At 38.7% G+C, this 21339-nt stretch overlaps 1 protein-coding gene across 7 annotated transcripts in view; it reads right to left on the reverse strand.

The window, feature by feature from the left end:
* The window catches only part of DDC (dopa decarboxylase), a 69587-nt gene that overhangs the window by 36907 nt on the left and 11341 nt on the right, over positions 1–21339 (reverse strand). For 4 of the 7 annotated variants that reach the window (XM_042869110.1, XM_042869105.1, XM_042869112.1 and 1 more), the window contains exons 2-5: positions 12072–12290; positions 7280–7393; positions 6503–6622; positions 1677–1811 (exon numbers count right to left, since the gene is read on the reverse strand). In XM_042869110.1, coding sequence (XP_042725044.1) covers positions 1677–1811; positions 6503–6622; positions 7280–7393; positions 12072–12272 — 570 coding nt within the window. In that variant the 5' untranslated portion in view covers positions 12273–12290. Of the gene's footprint in view, positions 1–1676; positions 1812–6502; positions 6623–7279; positions 7394–12071; positions 12321–17904; positions 17968–21339 lie in introns of those variants that run through there. The other 3 variants (XM_042869109.1, XM_042869108.1, XM_042869107.1) reach the window with 3 other exon arrangements.

The following is a 21339-nucleotide window of genomic DNA, read 5'->3' on the forward strand; positions in this document are numbered from 1 at the left end:
TATGAGATCTGAGTCTCCCTACTGACAAGCTTTCTGCCACCCTGCTACTGCAGTCTTGCACTGTTTTGCTCTGCTGGCGCACAGTTTTCTCTCCCTCAGAATGCCTTAGGCTTACTTTCTTTTGTGGATTATTGCTATGAGTCACACAGGTCTGTTCTTAATGCAGAAGGACCAGTGAGCTCTGCAACAATCTGCTTTTAAAGGTCAGCAATATCTTAAGGCAAATCCTTCTGTAAACACAAGATCCCCTGACCTTCAGCATACATGGAGGCCTGTCAGTTCTCATTTCAAGTCAGTCATTTACATGGGGGAAAAAAAAAAGGAAACAAGTAGCAGGCTTTGTGCATCACTGGGTCAAAGTTTGAGCAGAACACAGACCTTAGGATCCAGACAAAAAAAGAACAAATATCTTTTGTGCCTTTTGAAAACAGTTGTCTGTCCTTATATTTACTTGTCCTGACTGATCTCATGCAACAAGTCCTTTTTCCCTCCTAATGCACTCTTAAATTGCTTTCCAATGCTTTTCAACTAACAGTAGTAAATGAAGGCAAACTTGAAACCAGGCTGTTTTATTCTGCATAATCAGATATTACTTTGCATTAAACGTCAAGTGCTAAGAAATTTTCCTCTATCTCATTGACATTTAACTAAGAAAATGTCACAGCTGTTGAGAGGAGCAACACTGCTCAGCCCTTCAATAGGATTAGAGTGCTAGGAAGGTAGGAGCAGCAGAACTCACAAAACTACAGTTTGCTTTAATTAACAGTAAAAGCCTCTCACAGTCCTGACCTGCTGAGAGTTTAGCCTCATTCAGTCTGCTAAGCACCACTCACAGAAAACAAGGATTATGCATTTTTGTTTCCTTAGATTTCTCAGCTAGATTAATAGAGATTTTAGGAGTCCTAGAATGTTTTGGATTTCCTGAAGTATCAACTCTTTGAAAGGGTTGATAACTGCAGGGCAAGGGGAAATGGTTTTAAATTGAGGAAGGGAAGATTTAGGTTGGATGTCAGGGGGAAGTTCTTTACAGAGAGAGTGGTGAGGTGCTGGAACAGGCTGCCCAGAGAGGTTGTGGATGCTCTGTCCCTGGAGGTGTTCAAGGCCAGGCTGGATGGGCCCCTGGGCAGCCTGGTCTAGTATTGAACTGGGAGGATGGTGGCCCTGCATGTGGCTGGGGGGTTGGGGATTCATGATCCTCATGGAGGTCCCTTCCAACCCTGGCCATTCTGTGATTCTGTGAAGCAGTATGACAAATTTGTCTTATATTCACGCAGTGGGTTTGTCTGTGTGCAAGCATCTGCACCCACGCACACAGGGGCATGATATACGTGTGTGTATTTGCATGTGCAGACATGGGCACACAGGCCTATAAGTGACAAAATATGATCAAGGCTTACTCACCACAACTGAAATTAATCTCTTGCTCAAATATCTTGATTTACTGCAGGAGAACCCATACTGCCATGAAATTGACCTCCAAGTAGTTACTATTTATATTATGGTAGCACACGTAGATTCTAGCTCACTTATGTGGGCTGTATAATAAGATTTAAGCAAGCAAAACCAAATAGTCCCTAATCCAAAGAGTATGTGAATTAATCTGCCAATTGAGACAACCTAATTATTTTAAGTATAAATACCATGATTCGATGTTCATGCTTTCGGAGGACACTCACCTGATCAGAAGCATAGGCCACCAGCCTGCCCATGACATCTGCCTCTGTTAGCTCAGGCTTTTCTGATTGCACCCGTCTGATGGTTTTTGTTCTTGCAGCAAGCAGTGCAACAAGAGTGGCTTCACTTGCACTTCCCTGTGACAAATTGAAGAAAAGTTCAAAAGGAAGACATTTCAGAGGAAAAGCACCATATTCTTTTATATGAATTTACGAAGTTGGTAACAGAAATTGCATATGAGAAATTGCACAATCTAATGCTTTCTAAGAGTAGGTGTGACAGCAAGCGAGGAATCTCTTTTTGACCTTTGTCTTCTCTTTCCTGATGCCTCTGCTTGTCTGCTCTATGCTTATTCATTGTAGGCACCAACCTTGCAATCAATTCTAGAAAGCCAGACTCACAGAATTAAGGGTACATGAAAATGCTCTCAACAATCAGATGTTGACCATCTGTTGACCAGTAGCCATAGTAAGAGTACCTGTTGATTTCTGTTACTCTAGATTTCACGTTTAACTTCAATCAGAATCTAACAACTCCCATTTCTGTCAAAAAAAAGCTATAGTGCTTTTTTAATACTTACCCTGAGTCAGGAGAGTTATCTTGTAGTCAAGAGAAAAAATACTAAAAAACAAAAAAGTTCTGACTTAATATAGACGACTGCTTTTTGAAGGATTATTTATATAATTTCCTGTCATCAAAAACAGAAGGATACTCCTAAATTGCATTTTGACTTTAAAAAAAAAAAAAAAAAAAAAAAAAGAAAAAAAAAAAAAAAAAGAAAAAAGAAAAAAGAGAATTTCAATTGTGCATTAGGTAATCTGTGGCTATAAAGACAGGGAATTTCTTTGTATCAACTGATCTGTAAATTTCAGAGGAGAATACAAGTTTCCACAAATTACACTGTATGCTTTTCTCTGGATCAGGCAGATGAAATGTGCTGCAAACTGCTCTTTTAAACTATAAGAAACTTTCTGTAAACATATGTTTATAAATGTCCATATTTTGGGTGTGCATATGCAAGTGCATATGCAAAGGTTTTAGGTACTTTGAAAGTTGAGCTACTGTTATGCAAGTCTTCCTCTGCCAAGCACGTAATACTGCAATGAATACACCTCCTTATATTAATGATTATACCTCAGAAAAATCCAATGTCAACAAGATAATTTTGGAGTGATGTTTCTTGCTCTGTACCAAAATTCTATCCTCTCTCTACTAAAGATCTGTGCATACTTACTAATTATAAAGTAATCAAGTATTTAGGAAGTCTTAATTCTTCCCTGGTAATAGACCTGATACTACAGATTTTATACATGAGAACGATCCCAGTGAACTTAGATTTCCTCCTAACTAATACTGAAGTTAGTTGAGCTATTATCAAGAGACAGAGCTGCTTTTTACACATCAACAGTGAGTAAGCCCTTACAGCAGCTGAAAGTGAACAGAGTGAGCAGGAAAAAGTACAGTCTCTAAATATTTATTAAATGCATTGCCGTGATTAAGAGGTTTTATCTGTCTTCCCAGGGGTGTGGGATTTGAGGATGTAAACCCCAGAGCCTGTAGCAAAATACAAAGATGAGTAAGAAACACTCCTAGCTGCTGATGCTGCTCATAGCCTCACAGTATCTCAAAGAAATATTACAGAAAAATATACACAGAACATTACAGGAAAGCATACATCCTATGCAGAATGTTGTAAGAAGATATATATCACTCCTGGTTCAAGTAAGGCAGCACTTCTTTGTAAGGCAAAGGGTGAAAGAAATTTTGTCCATTGACTACAAAAAGTAATATGCTAGAATCCCCATGCCATACTATACTGTCCAAAACATCATTTCCAGCAGATGAAAATAAAGTGCAAACTGCTGCAACTTACTGTGGTGCTCACACAGTCTTTCAGGTGAGTTATATGTCTACAGAAATAAGTTGGGCAGCATAAAACTTATCCGTGGGTTTTATCTTAATTCCACGAGTCACTCGGAGCAACCTTTCCAAACCACAGTTCTTCACTGTAAAGTTTCCTCTAGCATCCATGTGTTTAGTATCTGGGAGGAAGTATAACTTATTATTAAAGTATTAAAATACTTGATTATGAGGACACATCTTTCAAGTATATATGGAAAAATCCTTTTTCTTTCTTTTTTTTTTTTCTTCGTTTTTGGCAAAGATAAGGCCTTGTAAAACTCTTAGCATCTTTCTAGGACATATAATAAGTTTGTATTTTTAATAAGTGTGCAAAAGTATATGCAGGAAAATGACTGTAGGAAATTCCAAAAGTTAAGGCACTAATTTGATATTTGGAAATCTAAGCTCCCACTATTCTAAGGGCTTAATCAGGGCAAATCACTCGGGCTCAGGAAACGCCTCCATCTTCTGAGAAGTGCCATGATCTGTTCTGGTATCCTGACTATCTTTCACCCACCTGGTGCCTAGACACCAAATACAACAGCGATTGTCTAAATCTTATTTCATGGAAGCATAGTTAGACAGAAGGAGGCCATCTATGCAGCTGGATCTTGCCTACTGGCTGGAAAAACTGGAATATGGCCTAGAAGCAACCTGGAAATACATTTTGATGGCTCATAACAGAAACAGACTTTTTCCCACCTTTCCCTCAATTCCATTAGTCCCCTTTTTGGACAAAAAATGTTTGTAAATGTGGTCTGTAGAGCTTATCTATTCACTTGGCACCACAGTCGTGCCCTAAATGACTTTGAGTAAAAAATCCCCTGGTTCTCAGACTACTGTTTACTGATGGGAAAATCAGGATGTTTCTCACCAAAACAAAGATAGGCTGAGTCTGATTTTATTTCACTCTTAAAATACTTCTTCTTTGCAGAGTTTAAACTCTTTAAAATTCAAACTTTTCAGCAGTTTGTCTAGAATGAACAGCAGGATATGTGTGCTGTACTCAGACAAGCTTCACGAAGAAAGTAGTTTTCTCATTTTTAAAAGCTGTTTTTTTCTGCTCTTGAACGCTGCATTCTGCATTAAGTGAAGGATGATGATTCCTTTCCTTTTACCGCAAGCAAACAAAGGTTGCCATGGCAAGCAGGCTCAAGAGGCAGAAGAAATATCAGTAAGAGCTGATGTTCATGTCCACCAGAGCTCTGAACTGAAATTTTCTTTCATCTTTTGCCATTTTCAAGTGTCATCCTGCTCACAATAACACAGTGCTTCATATTGACATAGGCTTTCAGATGTAATTAAAAGCTAATTTTCACAGGCTCAGTTTTACCCAATACTGCAACAATTACTTGGTATTTGCCAAGGGAATGACTGGCAGTTTCACACTCTCACGTTGCTTTTGCCTCATGCTCTCTTATTTGTATCATTACTGTTTCAAGAGCAAGACAAGATCTGCAGCATAAATGACTTCATTGTAAGCAAGAACACAGAACATACTTTCGATTCTTGAAACGACTTGTGTCTGATGAAAATTATAGGCAATCCAGCACTGTCAGCCTGGAAGGGCAATTTTTCCTGCCGATAACTATCAGGCATAATTGCTTGCTTTTACTGGTACCAAATAAATGCTAGAGATGCACGACAAAAGCTTGATTTCTCAAACACTCTGCCTAGTAACCGTAATGGAAAAGGTCCCAACAAAGCAAGCAGAATGAGTAAAGTTACTCTGAAAAATACACAGGTGTAGGTGCAGGTCCACCTATGAGAATTATAGCAGTTGGGTTAAATTTGGAGTTACCTGGGAAGACGCTGGCAGAATTTACTGAAATATGCCTCAAGTGGTTGCAGCTGAGATCAAAGAAAGAAGCTGCCGTTTTTAGCATGTAGTTCAGATATGTTTTAGAAGCCAATCTTAGCATAAAACAAAGCATAAAACAGACTATGCCTATATCTCCAATCACTGGACTTCAGAAATTATCAAATGAGCAAAGAAAAAATATTTAAAGTTCTGTCTTTCCCATGGCAGAAATCTATTTTAATTAGGTGAATAACCACAACCAAATTCTGTGCATTTGAATAAAGATCATGCAGTGTAGGAGCAAGCCATGGTAGCAATCTATATAGCTTTATTACACATGCAAGATCACCCACTGATAATATATTCATTATCATACAGATGTTCTGTTCAGATAGTGTGGGCTTTCATTAAAGACACAACTTTCCAAAAGTTTGGAGTTTTATGTTGGATATGGAACTGCAGACTGAAAACTGTGCTATCTAACGACAAAACATTTTTGGTTCAAATTTTAAGCAGCTTCATTTTATTCTAACTATCTAGTTCTAAACTTTCCATTTTTTTTAATGTAAGGAAAACTTCTTAAAATTATGTCGATTTCTGTGAAAAAGATTAACAGACTTTCTACTGTACTGAGTTATTTCTACTTCAAGTAGTTTCTCTGCTATATTCTTATCCATTGTTTGATCCCTAATAAAAAAAAAAAGGAAGGCTGAAACAAATACTCAAAGATGTCCAAGGTGAACTTCACATAAGCTTTTGTAAACCCTTTTATTTATAATCCTAACATATATTTCTACTTAAGAAGATTTTTTAATTGTCATTTTTAGGCATTAAACATTACTGCATATTGTTGATGGCTTTCTTAAGTTGTTGATAACAATTTTTCATGGAGAATAGTATTTCAGAGCTTTTTTGTTGTTTGTTTGTTTTCCATTACTGCCATGAATGTTCCTACCCACCCATGGACATTCTCCCTATGCATCAGTCTTTCTGAAAGCCTAAAAAGAATCCACCCAACTGACAACAAAAATACCCTTTATTAATATTTTGGTACAGTGGTGTCACAAAATCATAAAGATCAGAAATTCATCTTGTATTTTTCTTAACCTGTATTCCTTCTCTTACCTGAATGACTCCTCCACCCTGCCCATCCTTTCCAGCTAAAAACTCTTCAGGCAAGTTAATCATCTTCCCTAGCCAATCCAGCATGACAGTTTCCAGCTCCGTGCATGCTGGACTTGCAGCCTGTGATGAAAAAAAGAACAGAAAATAACCTCACTAGGGTATGAAGAGAAACAAAAGCCTTGCCCTGGTGCATCATTCTCCTGCTATCTTTAGAATACAGAGGAAAAGACTTGCTTCCTTTACCAGCTAAATTAGGGACCTAGCAACCAGTTCATAAATGGCGTGCCTGATTATTTAAAAATGTCAAATTGGACCTCATATAGAAGAACTGTGACTGTCAAATGTCAAAGCTAGGATTTGTATCTTCAGAACTCTTCTTTTCTTCCACATCCATTACCAACCTTTACTGAGAAGAGCCCATCTGGCATGAATGTTTTTTTTGTTGTTGTTGTTGTTGTTTTTTTAACATAATTTTCCACAATACAAGAAATAACATAACCAAGCAGTAAGCATGGTCATACTATGCAGTGAGTAACCAGTAAGCTTGCACTATTACTACTAATTCTAAATGATGGTAATTTTTCTAGGACAGAACTTCCAAGAGGAAACAGTGCTCTGTGAAAGCACTTAATAAGTCAAGGAAATGTAGTTATAAAAAATAGTCCTGTGACTTCATTACTATTAATAATTTCACTGAAGACTGTCATTGAAACACTTTAAATCTTGGCAAGGGAAAGTGTCATTACCTCATAGCTATATATACCCCAATAAACTTACCCAAGAGAAGCCCACACATCCTATTCCACCACATAACATGTCTGCAAGAAGAGCTGGGAAGGAACTGGCTGCAGGGAAGTAGGCAAAAAAGTAGGGACTGTGCCAGTGAGTCACCTGTAGTAAGAGAAAAACAGTCATTTGTAACTAATGCAGAAGCACAAACAAGTGGTCACAAAATCAGAAGAGGACAGGAGGTAAGGACCAGTCAACAGTTCTTCATTACATGGCTGTAACATAGGATCCAGTTTTTAAGAGAAGCTTAGCTTGTTTTTCTCTTAAAAAAAAAATAAAAATAAAAAAAATTAAAAAAAATTAAAACCTCCTTTTTACTCAAATTAGAAAGAAAACGTTGGCTGAATTTAGTTCTTGCCCCTGCCTCCTAACAGTCCCATAATCGGAGCTCTGTTTTTGTCAGCCTAGAAGAACTGTTCGCACAGTGGCAGCATGAGTTCCTGTGCAGGGTATGGTTCTTGATCCTCTGTTTTCAGAGACTCCTCCACAGTTCTCTATTTGATCTCTGTCATGCAACTGATTTAGCAAATGTGTCTTTAAATGCACAGACCTCTCTCACCCATGCCTTGCATCCGTTTGCTCAAATTCATGCACCAAATCTGACCAAATAGCCCCTCCCCCAAAATGAAAGAATCCATTCCAATACCCAGTGCTTTCTCCAGAAAATTACACTATCATCTCTCAGTAACAGATCATGATTTATATACAATTTAAGTTGTGCATACTAATAAAAACACAATAACTGCACAAAACCTGGTGACTATTTTGCAGCAACCGCATTTAGAAGCATTTTCTGCAGTACCTAAGCAATTTTAAAGACTTTATAAGACACTCAATAGGGCTCCACAACTCCAATCTAATAAAATTTGAAAACACGAAATGCACTGCCACACTGTAATGCTCAGTGGAAGTAATAAGGTACAAAGTGCTTATCTTATTCAAGATAATAGGTAAATTTAAGAAAAAAAATGCTTTTAGAGAATTAGGTGAATTATAAGTGTTCTGCTGAATTTTTGCTTACAAGTGCTTTTCCTCAGCAAGAAATCTGGAGGCTGCTGAGTTACTGAAGCTAGCCTTGCCTTAAACTGTTAGGTTTTTTTTTGTTTTGTTATTTAATATTGGAGTTCTTCTGTTGCAAGTGAAGAATAGGAGGAACACACACAATCTCTTGCCTGATCTCAGTGTCTTTCTTACTGATTTGTTCTGCATGCATTCCCACTGTTCCGCAGGCTGCAAACACCCTTTTTTTTTTTTCCTTGCCTAACCTTCTTCATGCCAACAAGCAGCTGTCCCTTGGGAACATACACCTTGCTAATGTAAACTGTCTTAGATGTGTATAATGAATCAGGCGTCACTTTCTATACTGCAGTATACCATACATACCTTTCAGATGCCCCTGCCCCTTCACATGAAACCATCTCATTACATTTTCCGTTGCCTAAAAGAGCCATGCATATGGTATGTTCAAGATTTCACTCTTACAGTCACTACGTCCAGATCTACTCAAATCACAAATTCAAAGGCAAGCCACTGTAGATGTATTTGTCTGTCTCTGCTCTATACAGTAGTGATATTTCTTTGCTGCAATGAAGATTTAGAGCACTAGTGGTAGACACTTTCTTTCAGAAATCAGAAAAAAAAAACACCTGGGTTGGGATATGGTTATTAACAGCAAAACACAAAACAGATTAAAAATACCCAATAAACAGAAGTCTCTGATAGGACCCACATGCACAGACTTTCACTGACGTTCATAATGAACCAGGGCTGCTACCGTTCATCTACCCAGCTATAATCCTTCGTGATCTGCAAGACTTTTGACATTCATCTTGGGTTAATCAGGTTAAACTGCCTACTTGCTGGGAGCCATTCATTTGATGAAACACAGCAAATACAATTTGCACCACTTTCACAGAGAAAAAAAGCCAAAAGCCCCAGGGCAAGTGCAGCTGTGATTCTTCCTCTCCTGCCTCCCTTTCATGTGAATCAGCTCTAAAATTCATCTCTTTTGCCAGCAGACACACTTAGTCAAACATTGCAAAGGGTGTGACACCACTGATGCTTGTTTATTTAGCCCTGTACTGATAAACTATGATACACAAGTGTCTTTGGTTCAATAATTATCATACTCGTGTTTTTCAAAGACATTTTTTTTCCACAGATCTCATCTAAGGATGTCTTTTTTTCTGTGGTTTGCTTAGACTGAACAAGAGTCTTCCTTCACCACATAGTAGCAATAGGTGCTTCAGCAGAAAGCTCACAGGTTAAGGAATCCAGTTTGCAGCAAAGTATTGTCTTGGCACTACGTGCAGTCACAGATAAACTTGAGCGTTTTTAGCTCCAAAAAAAGAGGGCAGATATTTCCAAAGAACAAAGTAAGTCTGAGACAGAAGTCTGATATTTTTGTACCCAGATTCCTTCCACTTGGCTTCCTGCTGCAGAAATCAAAGTCTGGCTGTTCCCTCAGTTCCACCCTGAACTAGCATAAGCCAGGGATCAACTATCTGGAAAGCAACTCTGCAGGACTGAATTTAGGGGTAATGGGAAAAATACATTGGAACATGGCTTATTAATGTGCTCTTTTGGCAAATAAAGGCTAACAGCATCCTGGCTACATCAGGAAAACTGTTACCAGCAGGTCAAGAGAGGTGATCCTTCCCCTTTATTCAGCACTGGTGAGGCCACATCAGCAGTCTGTATCCAACTCTGGACTTCTTCAATACAAGAAATACATGGACACTCTGAAGTGAGTCCAATGAAGGGCCAGGAAGTCAATTAATGGATTAGAGTATCACTCATATAACAAGAAGCTGAGAAGCTAAGATTGTTCAGCTTGTAAAAGCCCAGGTGAGGGATCTTATGAAGGTGTATAAATGCCTCACTGGAGCACATATAAAGATGCCACATTCTTTTCAGAGGTATCCAGTTTCAAGACAAGATGTCAACAAATTGAAATACAGGAAATTCAACTTAAATGTAAGAACTTCTTTTACTGTAAGGATGACCAAACTTTGGAACAGGAAAGAGAGGTAGCAAAGACAATCTTTGGAGATGTTCAACACTCAATTTGCCACATTCTGACTGACTGCTTTTGGCATAGAGGTGGACTACATGATCTTTAGAGATGCTATCCATCCTAAGCTATCCTGTGACACAGTTTTCATGAGATTTCAGTATTTAATTTAAACAACACAGGCACAATCAGAGTTACTACTAGAACTAGGATTTATATACTCACGCTCATTGTGTCACAAATACTAACATTTCATACCAGATGAAAGTTCTGGATAAAACTTTTTTTGTTCAAAATGCACTTTCACTAAGTCAATAGTTATTTGCTATTTATTTGCAAAACCATGTTAGGTAAGAGGAAACATGACAAAATGAAATAACTGGAATTCAGTGTCTCACATTCTAGTCTCAAATGATTCATCTCTTATTTTTTTAATTTGTTATTATTTCACTGAGCATTCTGAAGTATTCCGATTAGCAAAGTGTTCTCTGTTCTACTTCAAGAAAAACAAATGGTTAACATTTTCCTCCAGTAGAAAAGAAAAGGCTTTCAAAACTAAATGTATTTTCATATCTAGCATTTTATTATCATCAGATAGTATGAGCATTTGGTATAAACTGTCTTTAAAATGAACTGCAGTGTATTGTAATACATAATACATTTCATATTTAAACAACAGCTATAAGAAACAAAGTATTTGCATGCATTGGCCATAATTCTCTTATTGAATTTACACTAATTTAATTCTTTTGGATTTAAGACTTTATCCACAGACCTTTGTGAAGAGTGGAGCAATTTTCATTGAATTCAGTGGAGTTTTAGTCAGCGAGACAGCAGGTTGGCACCAAGGGAAACGATAAAAAAATGCATCAAATATTTACACTGGTCAATGAAAAGGAACTGATATTAAAGTACACTGACTAAAAGCATCTACAGAGCAGTGATTCCATGTTTAGTCATATAACAATTGCATCACCTATCTACACACAGAAAAGTAATGTAAAAATACTATTGAAAGTATCCAAAGGATATTTTTTAATTAACATCTATTAATCATCCAGTCCTTTTCAAGCTGTTTCAAGTCATTAGAAGACAAATATATATATATTTAAAATAAAAAAAGTATAGCATGACTGGAGAAACAAGAAAGATTTAGAGCTGAACAAATGCCAGATGCTTTGATTTACATTGTCTGTTCAATAGTAATCTATCCAAAGACTAATATTTAGGCAATGACCATCTGCCTTAAAGTGTACTAGAAGAAGTCAGCATTTAGGAGAATATGTCAATATGACAAGTACTGGAGAGAATCCTTTCTAGTCAGATCTGTAATAAAAAGAAATCTCAGAAGAGAACTTCAATATTTAAAGATCAGTTTGAAGGAACATTTTATGTACAGTAGACTAATAAAAATTCCATTTTAGAAAATATTCACTGTGCTTTGCAAACAGCAAAAGTAGCACATAAAATGGAATGGTAGAAAGATCTGCCTTAACCCATTCAAGATAGAAAAGGGGATTATCTCCAAAAGCAAGTCTCACATGAAGCAAAATAATCATTTTATTATTTCTAGAAAGAGCAGAAAGTGTTAGTAAAGTGTTGGATCATGTTTAACTACAGATACATAGCAGATTCCTCCCTTTTAAAAGCTAAGCAATGTGGGTACTTCTGCTTGTAAAGTTTATCTGCACAACTTTCATCCACACGTTTGTTTTTGAAATCCCAGATGCAGCATTGAATATTGCACTACAGATCTATTTTCCTTACCCCTGGCATAATGATCTTCTCAATGTCCTTAAAGACATCCTCAAAGCTCTCAGGATCCTGCGGTGCACAGTCTGGAATGAGAGTCCTCAGATATCCTGGTTCCACATCTGGGAAGACCTGTCTTTTTTCTATCTTCTCCAGGTAATCTGCAACGTAGTCCACCATCTCCTTCCCTCTCTTGCGGAACTCTGCAGCATCCATGGATATCACAGTCTAGGACTTAGCAGAAAAATAAAACAAAACAAAAACCTAAAAAGAAAGGAAAGTCCCATTTGAAAAAAAAATATCACTGGTTTCAGACTGTGATGCTGGGCTTCCCCCCACACTTCTTTCTTTCTTCCAACTTCCTGCTTTGGCCTGACCTTGCTCACCTGCATGGCATCAGGCTGCGTGAGAGGATCTCCGCTCAGCTGGGATGACTCTGGAGGTTACACTTGCTGCAGAGATCCTTTACACCTTGATGTCAAAATGCCTTGTTGACACAGATCCTCACTAAGTGATTAATACTTTATTTCAAGCTTCATTAGCTTTTCTATTTCTTTGATTGTGCACATATAATCCCTTAGACATAAACTGCTCACAAAGTCTGGGAATAACAGTGGATTCTGCTGCACTTGGGCTCATTACCTTCATGGTTCAAGGAGTTTAGAAAGCAAAGGTGTCCACTCAATAAGAGGGTCTCTTCCATGTGTGTGTTTAACCTTAACCTCTTCACAGTAAATTATCAAGCTACCTCAAATCTTGATAAGTTGCTGTTAAATCACTACATTATATTTAAAATATATCAATAAATATATTCCTGCTTCTCTCTTACTAGCAAGATATATAGTGTAGTTGTTTCTGTCCACAATGCAGACCTCTTATTCAGGTGATTTATAAGATCACTCTCACAGTCCTTTGGAAAAACCTAGACCACATGTTCTTTTATTTCTGCATATTGTGTCAATATCCATACAACATTGCATTCTGCTCCACTCCAGTCTTGCTGGACATTGCTTAGGAGTAAACAAGGCTACTAAAGCTTTGATGTCTACATTATGAAGTACATTAGATTAACACAGGCAGAGGCACACCGATGAAGACTCAGAAATCACAAATGTAACCCCTACTGCAGCTGGCCAATACAAGAATGTGGCATTGCTCACGTTGTAATCAGCTCCCTCTTGCCTTTTGAATGAGAGACCAAAGGAAATAGCATGCAACACATCTCTATTATAATCCATAACACCAAGCTATAGTAACTGCAGTTATATTGGCTGCCCTGTCATTCTATCTACTTCTTGCCTCCTGTCTTGCTTCAACGTTCACCAGCCTTACTCTGTCACTGTAAATACACACATGTGCTTACAATAAAACCTTATTTCTTATTGAGGTTTCAGTACAAATTCACTTAGAGTTATCTGTGTTGCATTTTGCAGAAGGATGCAAAGAAGCTCTGTCTGGGGCAATCCCTGTTTCCAAGACATCAGGAAACGTATGCTCTGAGCCAGGAAGAAACTGGGCGAGTATACTCAAGGTGTTGTATGGCTGAGATGACTGAGCTGAAGCTGTGCAGACAAGCTTGTATTGCTAGGGTGCCTGCTCCTGTCATCCCAGCCCACCCAGCTTTTGTGCTTTATGTGGCTGTGCATTTTGGAAGCTCAGTGAATACAACACTGACTAAAAAAAACTCCTAAGCAACTTTATGAACTCACATGGAGTGAGTAATGTTGTTCTTCAGGATCCAGAAAGAAAACTGGCAAGAGAAACAAGGATACTCACTGCTGCTATAAATAATTACTATGCTTAGTTCACATACCTTCAAGACCTTCACTCTGTAAGGAAATAATTACATTAAGCAAAATGCAAATATTATGTAATTAAGAGGCAATTTCTTTAGGTATTGGTTATTTCTGCTGAGCACTTATAACTGAAGGCATCATAACTGAGGAAAGAGGCCCTACAGGGCTTTACTACATTTGACTCAGCACTGTCCCATCACAAAAGAAAGACATCATTGATGAACATCATCCTCTAAACACCTCCGCTGCCACAAATAGAGGGACTGCTGTGACGCAGCTGCTACTTCTACTTAGGAAAGAAGGGTGCTGCTAGAGGTCACCAACCACTTAGGAAAGTGGGGATCTGCACCGCAGATATAGAAATAGCCCTTTTCAATGCTACTTTATCATCTCTACATTATTCTTATTAACCATCATGTAAGCGTCTGTGTCCAATGAATTCTAGTGGAATGTCAGAGCGGATACAAGCATCACTATCCTTTCATTAGCTCTCTAGCTTTACTTGATATTACTCAAAGATAGACCATTTAAGACAGAACTGTCTGTGCATCACTTTATCTTTTCCCGAAATACAAATCAAATTGCATAGATTAAATAGCATCATGCATAAGCTTAGAACAGCTCACAAACAGATAAAAATAAATGTAATTTACCACATTAATACACCGTAGACACTACATTATACAGCTTGTGACTGTTTTTCTACTGCCCAGCTTTTTTTGATCTGAGATCTCTTTGTATTATAAGTTATTTGCATCATCTTATACCTATATAGTTCACTGATGCAATTCATTGCCACTTTTTATTAATAGCAGATTGGACAAAGCTCTTTCTGGATATCAGCTTAAGCAAATAAAGTTTGGATCTGAACATCACGTACGTATTTTGTGTCTTGGGCCTATCACCACTGGAATGACGTTTGTCAGCTGTTTGCACCAAATACAAGCTTTAGATAATCACTGAGCTTTTATTTGTTCTTTGCTAACTATCGTTATTCCTGAGAATGGAAGGTCCAGTGGCTCATCCTAACATTGTCGTGGCTGCACTGCTGCTCTTATAAACACACTGTTACAACAGCATTCTCAAACTTCTGGAAAAAGAATTAAATTACGAGGGAAACTCACTGCTTTGCATGGGATAGTAATTGATCTCAGAAGATTAGGTGTGCACACACACACAAAAAAGGGAAAATGAAGCATCCATCCCAAATCAGTCATGAGTTAATTGCAACACAATATATAAGTTGATATATACTTGTATATATTAGTATCTAGTTAACTTCTAATCAACTTTCAATTCAGATCAATCCATTGAAATACATTGATCTGTTTCAACTTAAAGCAAAGCATTAACTCTTCTTCCCCCAGTATTGAGACACTGAAAATGAACATCTACCTACACTTACCTTACCTATCCTTGCTATTTTTTTCCCCCTCCCTGAAAGACCTGGTCTGAAAATCCCTTACCCACTGCAATACATCTCTTATCTATCTCACATGATAGGGGAACTGTGAACGCACAGTACTTGCAGGAATACAGAGGTCATCTAAAATTTTCCTTTTTACTCCCTATTTTACATCTGTACTTCTATGAGTGACAAGACCACTTACACTCTCATCCCTATTTTTATTCTCCTCTAATAGATCTTGTTCCATCTGCCTAGTAGTACTACTTGCTACAGAGGCCACATCCAGTAGACTGAATATCTGGCAACTGTAATGCTGACTGGTTAGCACTGTAAAGACAGAAATTACTTTATCTCTCTACCAGTACAGAACATTTCTTCCTCCTACCTCTCACATGCAACACATATAATGCAACAACACAATGCCCAGAGAACTTCCCTGTGTGCAGGATGTTCCAGAAATACAGAATATGATCTTCTAAGAAGCAAAATACTTTAGACAACTCAGCCCTTAGGGTATGAACCATTTGAGAACCCATATTTTCCAATGGGCTGAGCATTAAAATCTGTGTGTGCTTGGAAAAATTTACATAAATTGAAGGGACTTCAACTGCAAAATAATGCAGGTTGAGTTTCCAAAATGAAACAGAAGCTTCACAGAAACTGAATCTCTCTGAACTGTTCAGTAGGGTCTATTTTTCCCAAGGGCATGTAGACTAACAAAAGCTCCGTCCCACACCTCCCATGATTAATTTCAGCACTTTCAACATTGCCCAAATCAACTTCAAGTGAAGTGAGCACAGCTTTCCAGGAGGCACCTAGCCTAACCATCAACCCTTACTAGTTTGGAAGGCCACTGTGTTAAAATTCACTAAAAGCCTTGTTCTGGCTGATAAAATACAATTTTATCAAACATATGTCTGAGTGCTTTTCTAACCAGCAAGAATACACAGCTGCTGTCACCACTGTACCTCTTTGGATCAAGTCCTACTTCACTGCAGAAGATAGACTGAGTTTTCCTATTACTTCAAAATCAAGAACTACCACATTAACTTAAATTACACAAATTTATCTTTATTTTTATTCATATGTAAGCCCTTTGTTCTCTAGTTTTGCTGGGATATGTCACAGCACAAGTGTATACTACATGATCTTAAGATGACATAGCCTTTTCTGCTTTGTTTAAGTACTCCTACCTTGGTACTCTGAAATTAGACTTGGTAATATTCTATGTCACCAAAGTTACCACAAACAGGTTTTCACCTTCAGATATATTCAATACGATGTTCATTCACAAAACATTTTCTACTTTATCTGAAACTGAACCATACAAATGAACACTATACACACAAGAGCACTACATACACTTGTAGACACAATATTACATAGATTATTTTGATTATTAATGATTTCTGTTAACAAAGCATTATTTGTAATTTCAGAATTTGTTTTTAACTAAACGTAAATGATCTTTAAGTACTCCTAAGAAATTATTAAATGGGAAACAAATTGAAGAAAAGAAATGGGAGAAAAGAAAGAAGAGAAAAATAAAAGTGGGGTTGGGCAGGGGGGAAAGCAAGGAAAACGAAAAGGAAAAGAGTAAATGCAGGTGGATGTACATCCAATATAATTTTATGAACACCTGTTCTCCAGTTGATCAAAGCAAGTAAAAAAAAAGCTAGTATCAACAAAATGTTTTAGCAGCCCCTAATGTTAAATGAGGAAAGGAGGAATGCACAGACACCAATAGCACCTTAAACTGGTGGCTGCATTAGCTCAAAAAAGTAATAACTGTCCATCTTTCCAATAAAAGAGACAAGCCCATTCTATTCTGCCAACTGTTTGTTGCAGAATGCAGTGTAACTGAAAGGCTTGGGATGCTACACTGACACTGCTGAAGCCTTGAGGACTTTGTGCTGTTGAACCCAACAAGTAGAAAGTTTTTCTGGCTGTTTCTTCTGTTAAGCTAAATTTCTACTACTGGCAGTAAGAGTATTGCTTGAATAAGGACTTCAGGATAATTCTTAACTCAGAGTAGAAAGGATCTGAGTATGGTCTGTAGTCCTGCCTTTGCATAAGGCCAGAGATAGGTATATATGTTACAGGCCCCACATTCACTTAGTAATTTCATTTCCCAATCAGAAGTTGCTGTTTTTACTCAGTGCTCTCACTGGCACAGTCTGCCACTTGTTAATTTTCCCTTTTGAGTTTTTATTACAGGGAAGGATTACTTCTGAGGAAAACCTCACCCTAGTAAGTCATGTGCTGGATGTATCTTGAAAATGTTATTATGCAAACTATTTGGCAGAGAATTTCTCATGGTCTGCACGGTTATTTAGAACTGGTGCACTTGGAAAAATAAGCTGTAAACTTTTGGTTGTACAGGATTCTGCATAAATATACACGAAATTTTGTAGATAACATAAAGCATGTAAGAACACATAAATAAAGAGGTGCACACTACATTCTGCAAACTTAGATTAACAGGGAGCACTTTTCTGGACATCCCAGCTTATTCCTAACATAACATAGTCTGGCTGTTTATTAACTGAGCTTCAGCTCCAAGTAACAAATTCTGACACTAATCCAAACATACTTACTTGAATTGAATAACCATAAAGCTTGAAGGACAAATAATAATACTTACAGGGAGCTGGTGAGGTCTTCTCGTTCCCCTCTGTCTCTCACTGCCTCTCTTTACTCCTCTGTGACAGCTACAGAGCACAGAGGATGCAGCTGCCAGTATATATAGGCAGAGTATCCCTCATCCCTTCAGCCTATCACAGCCAAGTGCTTTGCATTCAACATTCAGCAGCAGCATCCCTCCCCTCCTCTCACACCTCCTCCAAAATAGAGAGAAAAGCTGCCCAAAGAGCAGAGGATCTCAGGGAGAAGCAGCCATTACCTACTGTAACTGCTGAGTGAACTCGTCTGTGTTTCCCTCTGCAAGTGTCTGACCACACATGCTCCTCATCTGCCTCATGCACTACGTGGTACCTCTCCTGTGGCTGCTGCTGTAGAAGCAGTGCACTGAGCCCCCCTATGAAAAGCTCTTTTAGAGAGGAAAGCACAGGTGGGCTTGAAATACCACTCAACTCTCTGCAACACTGAACTGGTAAACATATCCGATTAACAGTGTCACAATAATCCTCCGATATGCCCCATCTAACTTCTTCCAGTTTCTCTCTTCTGTCTACTTAAAAGCTATAGCTATATTTTCAAGTTTTTCTCTGTTCTCAAAGGGAAGTTTTACGAGGAGCTCTCTTTTTTTAGATGACTCCAGATAGCTGCCTGATTGTTTTAAAAAGGCATTACCAGCAACTCACAGCCTTAAACAGCTTATAGCCAGGTACGGCTGCAGGAGCTCCAGGACTGCCACTGCTCCCACACCAACGTTACAGCCAAGTTTTTTGCAAAGGAAGAAAATGTTATCTCTTGACTGTGTAGTATTTCAAAACACTTGTGGCTGTGTTTGCTGTTGTAGTGATACAAGCCCAATTATAACCACTGACCATTCTGAAAGAGCCTGATCAGAATAAAAACCTAACCTAACCTAAAATCTGTGGATGGGCTTGAAGGATTCATCATGCTTGAGCCTGACATTCTCTGTGATCAGTCCTGCACTTTCAGTTCTCGGCTTGTGTCTGCTGTAGGATCAGCACATCACCTTGCAAGCATCGAGAAATCTCACTGTCACTTGCAGCTGGCTCTGTATTTTCCACTGCAAACCGACTCCTGAGTGAGTAGGGTTATGGCCTGGACAAACGTGAAACTCACCAAAATAAAAGTGCTTTGGAGATATTCTCTATTATTGTTTTCCTTTCTCCTGTGTTCAGGTGAGAAGACTGAAAATTCAAAATACATTGTACAAATCTAAGGGAAGCAGAAACAAGCTGTGTCCACTAAGCACAAAGATAACTCACATTAGTTTTGATGCTTCATCTAAATGGCTTGCAAAAGTAAATAAATTCCAAAGGACATTTAAAAAGTGAACCTACCATTAACACAGAGTAATCTGATGTGTTTTTACCTTTCTGCTGTAACTGTTATTAGCCTTAAAAGTTCCTGTGACCACAGAATACTTAAATTTTCTAAGAAAAATATATTTATTTAATTCCTCAGGAAGAAATAGGACATACAATGTGAGAGATACAGTGGAGAAGATGAAAAAAGGAAAATAAATGACCTTCTAAAAGGTATTTCCCAAGTTTCTCTCTGTAAGTTTAATAACTCTTCTGGTTAATACTACTTTTCCTAATTCTCCTTATCAACTCTCGGTGATACACAAATACAGAATTTTTCTTTAACGGGCAAAACCAAGAGCATTTCATACTGATAGCTGAGCTCCACCGCACTGCTCTCTCATTTCCTCAAAAGAAGAGGGAGAAAACACAATGGTTGAGATAAGGACGGGGAGACCACCGGTTATTTGCTGTCATTGGCAAAACAGCATAGGGAGACTAATGTAATTTACTGCCTACTGCTAACAGACTGGAGCAGTGACAACTAAAAGCAAACGAAGAACTCCTTCCTCCCTACCCACTTTCATCTACTTTCCCTGAACAGTGCAGTGCAGGGGAAAAGGGACTCCAGGGAGCGATCAGTCCATTAATGTTCAGTCTCTGCCGCTCCTCCCTGGCCTCTCTGTGCCCCATCTCCACGGGGCTCCCTCCCACTAAGCCCTGTCCCGAACTGCTCTGCTTGTGCTTCCCACGGGCTGCAGCTCCGGCCCCGAGCCGCTCCTGCGGGGGTATCGGCGGGCTGTGCCTCGTTCAAGCCACATCCACCGCGTTTCCTTTCCTTAGCTCCTCTCTCTCCGAGGCACACACAAACATCGCTCAAGGCACAGCTGTGGCAGTAATGGGTCCCGTGAGGAGCAGCCGGAGCTGCTCTGCTCTGACACGGGGCAGCGCCGGGCTCTGCGAGCAGAGGCCGCCCCTGCAGCATCCTTGCTGTGTAGGTCCAGCACAGCAGGTGAATGCTGCGGCCCTACACATTTGTTCCAGACATTTGTGTTGCTCTGCCTTGTTCAAAGAGAGCTTCTCTTACTGCTGAAACGTGGAGAAAAGAGAACTTCCCTGCACTGCAAAACTGATTAAAAATTCAAGATATCCATGTGTGAGATGAGCCTGAAAGGTGTAAAGGCCAAGATCTGTCAATGAGCAACAAACAGATCATGTTACTCAGAAGAGCTAACAGGATATGGGCTGCTCCAACATGTTTTTTCACATAGAAATTTGTCACCCTGATGACATATACTGACACTTGGCCATGTAATGACAGTACCAACTCAACACCATTTTAACATCTTTGCTGAACTCTTTGGTTTGCAAACGACGGGGAAAGATAACATGTTTGAACAGGAGGCTCCAGCTCTGTACAGAAGAGGATACAGACAATGTGTTATCAGTCACTTTGCAGTCCCATGTGCCAGTCTGTGAGAACTGGGCATGCATCATAGCTGTGGCAGCTAAACAGCTTGTACCCACTTCCCGATATTTTTCATCTCTTCCATTGCTACATAATGCAGCTTAAAAATTGAAAGGCGGTTTTCTTACCCCTTCAGTCCAGCTATAATTAGGTTACTCACAGCTTTGTTTTGCCCTCACTTGTGATTAATGGCACAGTACATTTCATGTTATCCCCCTGGTGTGACTACGTTTGGGCACAATGTGTTTGTGCTGTAGATGACCAAGTCTAATATTATTTGAACAAACCTGTTCTGAGCTATGATGTGAATGACTTCAAATTGACACAGGTATCACCAATGTCTCAGATACTGAGAAAATAAATAACTTGAAGGAATCATATATTACCATTAAGCTTTTTCTTGTTTTCTCCATTTGGTGTCAAATGGAGTGCTTGATTTACAGCAGATCTATAGATTGAAGATGATATCTGGAGGCTGCAGGCCTTTTTTCCTGCTCTCCTATTGCTTCACCAGAAGGAAACAGTAGCAGAACCCTGGGATTATTTAGCTTTTTTGGCCAGATAGTGGCCCCTCTTCCATAATACTGGTAATGAAAATTATCTACAACAAGGAAAAGGAAAGAAAGAAAAGTTAAGAATCACTCATATCTAC

Source organism: Lagopus leucura, unplaced genomic scaffold (assembly GCF_019238085.1).
Source record: "Lagopus leucura isolate 7727_CA_CO unplaced genomic scaffold, USGS_WTPT01 Super-Scaffold_100002, whole genome shotgun sequence".
Taxonomy (NCBI): Eukaryota; Metazoa; Chordata; class Aves; order Galliformes; family Phasianidae; genus Lagopus; species Lagopus leucura.